Here is a 13,754-nt window from a genome sequence, read left to right as displayed (position 1 = left end):
GTTATGGAAACCGAATAATTTCAATATTCATCGTGCGAAAAGGACAGTAAGTCTTGTATAATTTTACTGTTTTGGAAAGTGTATTTTCCCTTTGTTTTCCTGCCACTCCTTTCTATATAAAACTCGAAATACAGAGAGAAGTGTGAGGAGGTGGGCAGAGATGAAACTGCGTCTCTATCTCCTAAGGGATCTGTTTGAAATGCCCATTCAAGGTATCCTTCAATACAGAATTGGAGACATCCCGTCTCTCTGACCTTTTGAGAGGTCGTGCTTACAATTATACATATTATAATGTATTTAATTATTTAATGAAACACAGTAACCACCTATTGTTATATTATTATTATTATTATTATTATTATTATTATTATTATATTATTATATATTACACCTATAACTAAGCAATATATTAAAGATGGCACCAGCAGTATTAGGTAGTAGAGGCTAGTACATTGTGTAATAATGTAATGTATCTTTTATGATGCCTTGAAACTGCATATAGGAACTGGTGGTTGATCTTAAAAGTTTTCCCTTGCATTGCATTATGATATATGTAAGATTCCCGGATACATGTTTGCTGCGAATCCCTTTTCCCGTGGACGGTGCCAAACAATACAAGACAATAGTCTGACAGGTTCAGCATCTACAACATCAGCATATACTTTGATTTAAGTACACCTGTGCGATTTGTAACATTTGTATTCAAGCCATTGGCCTGCTTTGATGCCGGCACTTGGTCGTCTTTGAAATGCAGGCCCGTCTTTCAATGCAAATGGCTCAGATGAGAGAGAAATGAGGGAGGGAGATGAGGACCATAAAAGTTGACGTCAGGCTGGGTGTCTTTAAACGGGCAGGGGACGCTGGCAAACAAGAAGTTAAAGTACACAGGTAGATCATACAGGAAGGAGAGGAGGTTTGGTTAAAGAAAAACCAGGGCCAACTTGGAAGACGGGGAGTTGTTTTTTGGTCCCACATTATGCGCAAACCTCCCTGGGAAAGATGTACGTGAGCTATCTTTTGGATAAGGACACCAGCATGTACGCCAATTCTGGGAGACACCCCAGTCTCAATTTAAACCCCCAGAATTACGTGCCGGCCCCCCCTCAGTACTCGGATTTTGGCTACCACCACGTCCCAGGAATAAACAACGACCCTCACCATGGCCAGACCACGGGCACCTGGAGCCCCGCGTACGCACCTGCCAGGGAAGACTGGCCCACCTATGGACCCGGGACAGGGCCCTCCACCTCCAACCCGGGACAGCTTAGCTTCAGTCCCCCCGACTTTAACCCCGTTCAGCCACCGGGCTCGGGGCTCTTGCCTCCCCCTATGACTTCAGCCGGCCAGCTCTCTCCCACGTCGCAAAGGAGGAACCCCTATGAGTGGATGAGACGCAGTGCGCCGCCAACAGCTTTAGGTAATTTTTGTAATTCTTGTTTTTTCTTCTGATGGGTGTATTGGGAGAAAGTCTAGCTTTCATTATTTCCTACCAAGGAGCAAAAACTAACAAGAACTAACTAACAAAAACTTCCTAAGCATGTGTGTTCCAATGTTTTTTTGTACCACAAAATTATATGTAGCCTATTATACATGCATCGTATTTGGTTTATTGTATTATATTCTTGAATTTAATATAATTTATTATATTTTCAAATTATAATTGTATTGTTATTTTATTGAATGTTATTGTACATATAATGAGAAACTATGATTATGATTATTATTATTATTATTATTATTATTATTATTATTATTATTATTATTATTATTATTATTATTAATAATAATAATAATAATAATCGCCTTCTAATCTCCAATAACACTTTTTATTCTATTAAGGCAATATTATACTTGCTACTTACACGAAACATTGAAATATTAAACCAAAGATGCAATGGATCAAGTATCCAATTAGTTTATGTAGGGACAATTAACTTAAATAATTTTGCAATAGTAATTGTACAATCTTAGAACTGTTAAATGAATGTATAATAATAGCACATGCAATAGATAGGGTGAAAGGGTACCCTGTGTAATAGCAATGAGCTGGACACAAGTCAGATATGCACCTGTTGGCCTTGACTGGAGAACAGATTTGAGTTTATCTCAGGAAATCTTTTTGGGGGGGTTGAAATAGACAAATACATTTAAATCATATACGTTAGACCAAAGACGGTCATTCAGGACTTTTTCAGACGTTTTCCTGTACTGTCATTGAATGAGAGTTCCTGATATTGGTCACCCTTAGCACTTTATATGAATAACTTTGTCTAGGAGCGTTTATTAATCAGTCAATTGTAGACCTATCTATCAAGGTATACATTTAACGAATCTGCATCCAAAGTTTTTGTTGTTGTTCCATTTCAACCTGTTTTTTTAATGGATATTAACTTATATAAAATGATTATTAATACGTCTAACCAGACCACAATAATTAGTTAATCATGCTTATTAGCAGCTGTTAGTAGTGGCCGTTAGCAGTAATATAATCAGTAGCTTCCGAATACGTGTATTATAATTGATTGATTGATTGATTGATTGATTGAACAGGATTCCATTATTGCTACGGGAGAATCGCGGCGACGCAACAGTTGATCACCTTTTAGTTCAATCATTTTAAAGCTTGTAACTATTGCAGCCAACTTGTGAATCTCGACATGTTCAATCTTAAATAAACCATGACATTAACCACCCCCCACCCATCAATTTTATGGGTACTATACAGCCTATGTAATGGATTTACAAGGTGGACAGGTGAAATCATTTTATAGCTTAAATGGCGCTTTCATTTACTTCTACCAGTTATAGAAATACCACATAAGCATGTGGAAGGAGTTTTTTTTTTTAAAATTATTACAGCCTACTTGAAGAGATAATAATAATAATAAGAATAATAATAATAATAATAAGAATAATAATAATAATATTATTATTATTATTATTATTATTATTATTATTATTATTATTATTATTATTATTATTTATTATTATTATTATAATTATTATTATTAACAATAGGGTTCCAGCTTGGCCCCCTAATAATAATACTAATGTATCCTTCTAAAGTGTTATCGATATCACACATGAATATACAGCTAATCGTCTTTAAATGGCAGGGCTTTTATTATTATTATTATTATTATTATTATTATTATTATTATTATTATTATTATTATTATTATTATTATGTGTACTACTAGTAGTAGCAGAAACGGAGATGTCTTTTCCACATGAGAAGTGAACATTATGTTTTGGCAGTTCAAAGACGCAATGCATGCCAAAGAGACTCGATTCAATGAAGTGGAAGTTGTCACTCTCCCTTACACCCCCACCCTGGGTAAAAAAAAGAAAGAAATCTACAAGTTTGAAGATATTGTAATGCAAATGCACAGACCTTTGTGTGGTTAGTGGTGACTCTGGGGGCTCCAGTGGGGTCAATTGTCTCTTTTGTTGTATTTCTTTGTTCCTCGCATGTCACAAGGCGGAGATCGCTGCCACATCCCCGGCTTTGATGTCGACCTGCAGTCTGCAAGCTTTAAGGATTTCTTTCTCTTTTAGTGATGTATTTATTTATTTATGTTTTTATTTATTACAGTTATATATAGCTGACAAACGTATTTCTATGATTTGTCAATTAATTTATTAATGTGTTTATACATGCAACATTTACTTTGCTTTTAATGGGATCCGATTAGGGATAATATATTTGAACAAATAAAGTTTACAAACCGTCTTAATTTGGTTTAGATAATTGATTTACATTAATTTGGTTAACGTTTACGTTAACGAAAATTATGATCCATAGACAAGCAATGGAGCGATTTGTCGCTTATGCAAAAATAATGAATGTAGCAATGGATACCTTTAGAAAAGTACCTTGAAATAGTTTGATTTACGGCCATATCATTTAGTCTCATTTCATTCATTGGAATTTTCCGATTTGGGGTTAAATATCGTAGCCCATACTATAACAATATCAAAGTCATTCATTCATAATTTAATATATAATAATAGAACTATGCAAGAAACATGCACGTATAATTTATCGACAGAATAATGGCACTTAAGGTACCTTAATTAGGCACTCCAGACCCAATAATATAATAAAACCATAAACTATTACAGTTGCAGACTAATATATTATAAAGCTGAGCATAATTACTTACAGTATGGGTTTAATGCTCTCATATTCCATACATATACTCTGCACAGTCTATATTATGGGTTTATGAATTGAAATAAGTTAATTGCACTGTGTGATTTTCATGAGCAGAGACTATTTAATGTATGTGTATGTGGCCTCTATACCCACTTAATTTGAGGGCACACATTTTGGCCTGTTGGATTTGCAGCACCCCCCAATCTGAACCAAGGGACTGTACATAAAATATGTAAATCAGAACTGTCGTTATATATGGTGAGGTAGCTTGAATAAGAGAGGAAGAGAGTGAAAGTGGTTCACTTTGAGCAATGAGAGATACTGATATATAGGAGGTTATACATGTCTTTTAAATCAATCAATCAATCAATCATGATTATTGTTATTATAATTAATAACACTATTATTAATAATAATGAATACAATACAATACACAAATGCAACAGGAGAATACAGGAAGACATACACAAATATAATTCAGATTTAAGTGTAAGACTGAAGAAATATGATTAGATAGTTAGATAAAGTTCTCTCTCAGACTTCAGTCAAAGTTTCCAAAGGATTGCAATAATAAGACTATTATGATCATTAGACAATGTACATTGTTACTTATGGGTTACCTAAGGGACAAAAGCTGTGTGGTTAGTCTTTTGTTAACCAATTATAATCTTCTTGGAATTTCAATTTATGGGGCAACATTTTAGCCTCTTATGTAATTTTGTATCAAACAGAAATGTGCAGTGCGCTTTATCCTTCAAGATGGTAGACTCACTAATAATAATTTTGTATTTTGAAATCAGTGATGAATTTCAAAATGTTCTGTCAATTGCAAAGTCTGTCTGAGTTCAAACAAATTACATATATAATGCTCTCCTCCAGCTCTCGCCCTTTTCTTTAATCATTTAGTATTTAACACTATGTTTGAAAATCTTATAATTTTATATGTGTTATAATGTTACAAAGTGTTCATAGTCGCTAATGCACCTCTGGTTTTCACTGAGTGGGGGTTAATGACTAGGAAGAAGGTCATGGACATTTATTACAATGTTTGATAATGGTGTTGTATAAACTTTGAGGGATGTAAATATATTAAGATCAGTAATATATCTTAATTACCCTGTTAACAGGTCCCTCAAGGGAGACTGATTTTAGCCCAAATTTCCAGACCAAGTGTGAGCGGTTATCTCGTTGTCCCAGACAGAGGATTTTACGGTCTGCGTTACAGATTAACTTCGAGAAGAGCTGCACCACTTTATCGTATTGACTGCGACCCATTCTTTCTTATGAACTTCCCATTAGCAGCTACCACAAAACAATTTATCTGTGTTTCTTATGACATTGCAGATAGAAAACTGGGTTATAACTCATTCGGTGTTGAATTTCTGTCGTCCTTACGTTTTTAATGTTACATATTCTCTGAAAAATGAAGACTTTTAAACAGGAACATTTATCTTTCATGCCTTCCTCATTTAAAGACATCTACGTAATCTGTATATAAGTACATGTGATGGAAAGGCTTTTATAGAAATAATTATGACACAAAATAAATACAAAAAAGTAGAAGGGATTGCCAACAGAGAAAAGAGGGATGGCTGGACATTGTAATGTGTACATTTGAACAGAACAATTGTTATAATCAGTAATAATTGTAATATAATGCTAATATATTATGTATGGCTCTGATTTCCATACATAACAGCTTCAGATTTTAATTGTTAGATGTTTCTATATCCCTTACATTCTTCTGACTGTATCCAACTTGTTCTCGACAATCTCCAAATAATCCTAACTAATAACTACTGAAAAATGCTTAAACCAGTAAAATGTTTATACTTGTAAAGTTTACACATTGTGATTCACACTTTTACACTTCTACAGTTTTACCTAAGTATGAGTAGTTTGCTTTCCTTAAAAAATGAACACAGGCTGCATACATATAATATAGATGGCCATTAATTGTAACTGTGTTCTCCAGAGGTGAAGCCATTAAATTAAGTGTTTCATATCTAAGTTCACTAAACTTAATTGTGTGACTGAGAGGCAAATTTGTTTTATAAAAGGAAATTATTATTGTAATGAAATGATCTATTTCTTACTTTTTTATATCAAATTAATATGTATAATTACTACTACTGCTACTACTACTACTACTACTACTACTACTACTACTACTACTACTACTACTACTACTACTAATAATAATAATAATAGTAATATATCCCAATACATTCATAGAGTCAGAAATGATTGAAAATGAAGGAAAATGAAATTAAATTCACACTTTTTATTTATTTATTCATTTATTTAGATGAAATATAGTCAAATTTAACAATCCCCCTGACAACCAAAATAAACAAATAAATACATAAACAAGTATAATAAGGCCAAAACCAGTCACAGGGACATGAGCAAGTTTTTTCACCTGCTTCCAACTTTCACTGTGAATGTGTGGTAAAGTCAGATAAACTGTCAGTGTTTCACACGGCAACTTCTTCAGATGACTGTTGCTCTTATCTCTGTGTACGCTGGATTTGCTTTGATCAATACAATATCTTAATGCTTCATCAGGACCAAGCTGGATCAATAGCCTTATGACTTAATTATGCCAGCCGGTAGATGTGTGGGCAAGGTTACTTGTATAAACACTAAGATTTGATAAGAACTACCATCAAAATAGCAATTTGCTGCATTAATTATGAAACACATGATTAATAGAATTAATCACAGCTGCAAACGGCGCCAGTGGTTGCATGAACCTAATGGTCTGGATTTCCTCCTAAAGCAACATGCGCTGCACACCTTTCAGAAAACGCTGTTAGTCCTAAATCTGCTTTAATTTTTAACTTGGTAGACAGCTTACCCGTAAATTAGCGCCAAAGTTGATTTATATCAGGAGTTAGTACATGCTAGTCTACACTGACATTTTCAACATTTCTATCTGTTTAAAGATTACATCTAGAGAAGAGGAGTGCCACCATTTCGCATTTGTATTAGTTTTAATATGAGATATTATGACAGATAGATAGAGAGATATATAGATATCACTCACATAAATAAAAAAACAACTGTTATGTCAATTTCTGACCATTGAAACACCTGTGGTCTGGATTATTGCAGGAGGAAAAACCAGAACAAAAGACAAATACCGTGTGGTTTATACAGACCACCAGAGACTGGAACTGGAGAAGGAATTCCACTACAGCCGGTACATCACCATCAGACGCAAAGCAGAACTTGCAGGATCTCTTGGGCTTTCAGAACGACAGGTCAGACTGCGTCTCTAACACTGAGGGTCAATACCTCCTACATTGTATACACTTGTAATCAAAGCACAAGGAAATCATAACAGTCCTTCCAAATGTGTGGATTTCTTCCCAAAATTCCTGAAGGTCACAAAAAGTGCCATTTACTTGGAAAACTTATAATTGACATCCCCTTTGCATTTTGATGTTAAATATCTTTAGTGTATCAGAGGTAATTAATTATATATTAGCAGCACATGTTTTCAAGCAACTAAAAATGGAACCAATGAGAAATTTAATCGTATATTAAAGTGATTATATTATAGTGATACCACACATAATCAAAAGGGACTTAAACATGTTTTATTATTAACATCCATCTGCTTACTTTTCCTGTTTGTTTTGTAGGTAAAAATCTGGTTTCAGAACAGACGTGCCAAAGAAAGGAAGGTGAATAAGAAGAAAATGCAGCAGTCTCAGCAGGCATCTACCACCACCCCAACCCCCCCCGGGGTGGGCTCTGCAGGCAACGTGGCGATGGTGAGCAGCAGTAGTGGCCTGGTCTCCCCATCCATACCAATGACTATTAAAGAGGAATTCTTGTCCTAACCAACAGCAATAATGGCACAAAACCAACCGATAGAAACATCCACAGCTGAAATCAGCCAGTCCCCAGGATTCAACCTGGCGCACCATCAACCACGTTCTGAAAAGGAAATTGCTTGTCCTGCTCGCTGCGCTTTTGTACAAAAATATATATAAAAAATGGAAAGGGGAAAAAAAAGAGAATATATAAATATATATATATATGGCTGTATCTATATACTCCTAAATGTGACCTATTTTAACCACTGTTGATAATGCCACCGCTTTGCTTCCAGATGAACTGTAAATGCAGATTTTGATTTGATGCTCTTTTTGTTTTTAAGTGTATATGTTTTAAATAATTTGTATTCAAAGATTTGTGTTATCTTGCTGAAAGATGGTATTGCTTGTGAAAAGGCCAGGCAGGGCAGTGGATAGAATATTAAAAACACCATGGAAATAAAGTAAAAGACATTTCCTTTCTGCTCCATTCTCAGAGGTGTCTGTTTGCCAGCATTATAATGGTCAGATATTCATACAATTTGTTTAGCCTGACAAACAATTTCATGTTTTTATTGTTCGTTTTTTTAGTAATTCATTAGGACTTCATAAGTCAACCACAAAACATGTTCCTTATTTTTCTCTGTTCAGGCATATTCAGGGTAAACATATTATACTGAACTCATAAACCAGAAGTGAAAGTATCAAACAAAATAAATTGCCTTGATAAAACTCAAAGCAACAAAGAACAAAGAATGATACAAAAGAAAATCAACCACACAAAGATACAGCACAAAGTAAAATACATTTTATTTGCAGAACAAATTATGTACATGTATAAAGTCAATTACTAAACCCAGCTGTAGAAGTTGATATTCTAGCATATTATTTTTTGTTTAGAGATTAACAAGTTTGTATTACTGCTGTGCAAAGGGTTTTAGTTTGAGATATCATGCAGGTCGTGCATAGTAGGTATAACATCTATTTGACATCATAGCACTATAAAAACTATATTGAGTGTAATTATAGTAAGTTAAATGGTTTGCAATTACTTGCATATTTGAAACACAGAGTTTCAAACAGTGTCCAGTGGTGTTTTTAAGACTCACTGAAAGAGTTTCACGACAGGCTCCTAAACTGCCACTAAGCCAAAATAAGTCATTATGTATACATCTTAATGAAGGATTTCGGATGCAATAAACTGAAAAATAAAATAAAAAATGTTTATGGTAGACAAGCAGTTCAGTGTTACTGTGAACACAATAACTCGTTTATTGGGTTTTCAAAGACAGCAATAATGAGGAAAAGTCAATATCGCCATGCATAGCATTTCAGTAACCAAATTTCTCTGAAGAGTATTAAATGATGGATAAATCAGTTGTATTGCATTGTTAAATGATTTATACAGCATTTATGTAATGGGTTTATAGCTTCCGAATTCCAATATTAATATGCCAGTGTTTTTGAAAATCGCCTAGCTTCCCTTCTTCATCAGACCATAAGTATAAATGTGAAAGAAAGCTATTGTATCAGTTCCATGAAATGTTTTTAAATGTCGTTACTCATGGTCTGTGAAGTTTAAAGTGCAACAGCTGAAAGAGTAGTAGAAGGTTTCTTAAAACAGAGAAGAACTGTTAGCAAATGCAATCCTAGATACAATTTGAGATATGCATTGCTGTTTTAATTCTCCCTATCAACAATAACCCCCAAGTTGACAAACTAAAACCAAGTACAGAAGGTTTCTATTGCATGGACAAATATATTTGCTAATCTAGTTTAACAAATTGAGGGAGTGGTGATCAAAGGGCAAGGTGAGAGCTGAACAAACAGAAGGTCCAATCTGTTGACCAGTGCCGTTTACACCAGCCTTACCCTGTCTGTGGGAGAGAACATGAATTGGCGGGAAAAGAGAGATTCTTCTTCTGCTTTACAAAATGTAACAATAACTAAGACACATAAGAAACATAATGTGTAAAAAGAAATGTTCTAGGAGGTAATTATGGCCACAGCATTTTTAGATTAACTCAGGCAACAGAGGTTGCAGGATGATATTACTACTTATTAACTATTTGGATTGATGCCACATGTAAGTTTCCAGAACACACCATATGCTTATGTATATATTGTTCTTTTATAAACAATGAACTCAAACACATGTTTAACAATAAAATAATCTAAATAAATTGCCAAGAAAATGTTTTGTAATATAAATATTGTATACATATAAATAGTGTGTTTCTTCTGATTTGGTTTCAGAAGTTTAATCTCATTAATTTGCTAACTAACAAATTGTTAACTAACAAATCTCTAACATATAGACTCATTAATAGAAGCTGCTCATAAAACAGCAACACACACAAGCATTTATTGCACCAGAAACTAAAAGCAGAAGGAGATTTCCTGAAACTCTCATTTGCACAAGGTCAAGTCCCACTCTTTTCTTCGCTGGAACCATTGCTTCTTGAAGGATGAATTTTCAGTCATGGACAGTTGCTATATATCTTACTGTAGTTAGGCTAGCATAGGAGGATATCGTTATACATTTATGTAGGAAAATGGATCTGAATCTTACTTAAAAATAATAAAATACAAAGTACAAAATACAAAAGAGTTATCTTGGCCAACTAGACTGCCCAACTCCGAAAACCAAAAAGTCACCACTCCTCTCTCGGTTAAGGTAATTTAATTTCAGTAAAAATCAAAAGCAGACAGCCTTTATAGGTATCAATGATGCTGACCTCAGAGTGCACAGATTCTCTCTATATTTGAACTTCATTTTGGAAGGCACTTACACTTTACCCGGCGTGTTGGCACATTGACGTACTGTTGTATTTATCTGCAGAATAGGCCTCCCTCTCCCCTTAGTTTCCTGCTCCTATCTCACCGCGAACTTGCACTTTGGTACACAGTGTAATAAAATGATCTCCCAGCAGTGTTCGAGATGCGTGCGGTTGCTATGTGGCAGGAATTGACACATACGACACAGAAAAGGGGAAAGAAAACTCCCTGCCCGCCGAATCCCAGAATCGTCTGTTTACACAGAGAACGCTGCAGGGCAAAAGTCAGGGGCAGTCATGGGCGTGGGCAGAGGAGGACAGGTGCACTCATTCGGTGCCCTGCTGCCCAGGACGGTACTGGAAGAAAATGACGATAATGTATCCAGAAACATTTCAATATCTGGTATACTGGTCTTGCACATATATGTGGGAAACTAGTGTTTCAAAGCAAGATTTTATACAGTCCCCACTGTCTCTCAGTAATCCCTCCACTCTGCAAAAGACCGATCCTCAGACTTGGGGGGCTTGTGCATTCCACTGCATTTGGCAAAAGAAAATGTGCGCCCCGTTACACACATGTGTTGCTTTGTTTTATATTTTAGGCTTTTAATGCGAAGGAAGCAATATCATTTATTGGGGAAATGATGCAAAAATCTCCCGCATGGTAACTGAAACATGTTCCCCCTCATAAAGTGCCAGTAATCCCAGTGCTTTACTTTGACTGCTATGTTTTGTGAAGCAATTATGTTTAAAACTCACAGGTTTGTGTTCATCATTGGGGCCTGCTTACAGATGCTTTTGTTGTTTCATTTTAAAAGTTCTTGTAATTGATATAGATAAATATTCTGGTGCCTTCAGTTTTTGTAACTTCACAAATAAATACATGAATGGGTGAATAAACAAACAAACAAATAAATACATAAATAATTAATATTTTTTCATTCATTGCTTTGAGAAAATTTAGAAGACTCTAAAATGGTGCTTCATGTTACCTTCTGCCAGGGAGCACATTTTGAAATTTGTGATTTGAAAACAGAATATTGCATTCTGAAGATTTTACTTGATATTGTCAAAGCCAATACTACAATTAATTGGTGAAAAAACAACTGAAACAAAATAAACATACAACTTTCCCCAATGACAATAAAACCAATTAGCTTTCAGCTTTTATTATAACTTGAACAGTCTCGACTTTATGAGGCAGTTTTACCATAAACTTCTACAATTACAATAAACTTACTGGTCACTAATAACCTCTATAATGGCGAGATTTATTCTAAAATAAACAGAGAAGCAGTAAAACAATAGTAATCATAATGGTGTCAATTAAGTAATTGTCTATAAATGTCAGATAGGCTTAAGTACCAATATACTGATGGTAGTTAAAAGGGATTACTGGTATTCCCTTTGGTTTGCTAAATCTGAAAAGTCTAACAGTAGTCAGAATGATTTATTACATTTTGTAATAAACTGTAATAGACTTTACAAACTATATATAGATTATAAAGTATTCTCCAGTGCCATATATACATACATTATTTTTCAGTTATCTCCAATTATCTTTTTAATAAGTAACATTCTAATTCTTTCTTTATGTATGTGTGTATGTGTGTGTGTGTGTATGTGTGTATGTGTGTATGTGTGTGTGTGTGTGTGTGTGTGTGAACCTGGCAAACCTTTCTGGCAAATGTATTTTTAATATTAGTCTGTCCGTTATGTAAAGTGTGTAAAGAAGAAATTAACAGAAGGGTGATAATATATTGTATCTACAGCTCTGGAAACAAATAAGAGACCACTGCAAAATTATCAGTTTCTCTGCTTTTACTATTTACAGGTATGTGTTTGGGTAAAATGAACATTTTTGGTTTTATTCTATAAACTACTGACAACATTTCTCCCAAATTCCAAATTAAAATATGAATGGAATGGAATGGCTGCCATACATGTAGAGATGCTGATTTAAGAAGAATTTGCAGTGGTCTCTTAATTTTTTCCAGAGCTGTATATCATATATTCAGATTTTCAGACCAGTAAGGTTAACATGTAACACCTTCTTGTCAACACTAAAAAGGTTATCATGTGCATGTTCTGTAAAATACACACACACACTAACTGCTCAATTAAGAAAATATAAAATATATATTATCTTCCCAAAAAGTATTTTAAGATAAAGTTAAATGTTTGTTTAAATATAAATAAGGTGACTTAATTCTTCTACCCTATGGAAACCTGCCAGACAGTTCTGGGCATCTATTTTATTGATGGCAGATAATTAATCAAGAACTAGGTTTGGAATTTGTGATTGTCAGATGATTTATAGTTCTGATTTAACCCATATTATACAAATGGCAGCATGTTGGCAGCATGTTGGCAACTTCTGTGTGTGCCAACCATATGAGTGAAGGTTTCTAAGGAAGATACAAATACAAGAAATATATACATTTCAAAAATGACATTTATCCCAATCCTGACCTTATATGGAATATAATTTTATTTTAATAGCCATTTGAAGAATATAAAATGCTTTACCTCCTGTTACAGCTAGGGGGAGCTGAAAACCACTGTATTGTCACACTGACGCACTGCTGTCCGCAGATGACACAGGTATAAAAGCAAAGCCCACCAATATAATTTCAAAGATTTACTTTCATGTTATATTGAACATGATTAACCTTTGCTTTGTGGATGAACACACTATTTCAAAAGCAGACTAATAAATGTCTGAGAAGGTTTATGCTCAGCACCTTAAGACATGACACTCTAACCTTGTTTTAATGTATGTTCATATCATGAGCTGGCAAAATATAAATGTATGTGGGATTAAGGTTATGGCATATTTTCTGTATTATTGTCTATCATTTGTATGGTTTCTCCTGGAGAATTGTGTAATTAGTTGTTCAAATAAGCATATCCAGTACAAACAGAACATCTTTCTCTATTCAAGCTCATTTAACAACTTTATTTAAATGCTGACACTTAATTTGATTCCAA

The 13,754-nt window shown here is 34.3% G+C and overlaps 1 protein-coding gene across 1 annotated transcript; it reads left to right on the top strand.

Annotated features, from left to right (window-relative positions):
• The first annotated feature begins 882 nt into the window (after positions 1 to 882).
• Positions 883 to 8,471, top strand: cdx1b (caudal type homeobox 1 b). The gene is made up of 3 exons (XM_066716785.1): positions 883 to 1,417; positions 7,277 to 7,425; positions 7,810 to 8,471. Exons 1-3 carry the CDS (start codon positions 1,000 to 1,002, stop codon positions 8,008 to 8,010), a joined length of 768 nt encoding a protein of 255 aa, XP_066572882.1. The 5' UTR covers positions 883 to 999; the 3' UTR covers positions 8,011 to 8,471.
• Positions 8,472 to 13,754: the final 5,283 nt, after the last annotated feature.

Source organism: Amia ocellicauda, chromosome 11 (assembly GCF_036373705.1).
Source record: "Amia ocellicauda isolate fAmiCal2 chromosome 11, fAmiCal2.hap1, whole genome shotgun sequence".
Lineage (NCBI taxonomy): Eukaryota > Metazoa > Chordata > Actinopteri > Amiiformes > Amiidae > Amia > Amia ocellicauda.
This window is presented reverse-complemented; position numbering and strand designations above follow the sequence as displayed.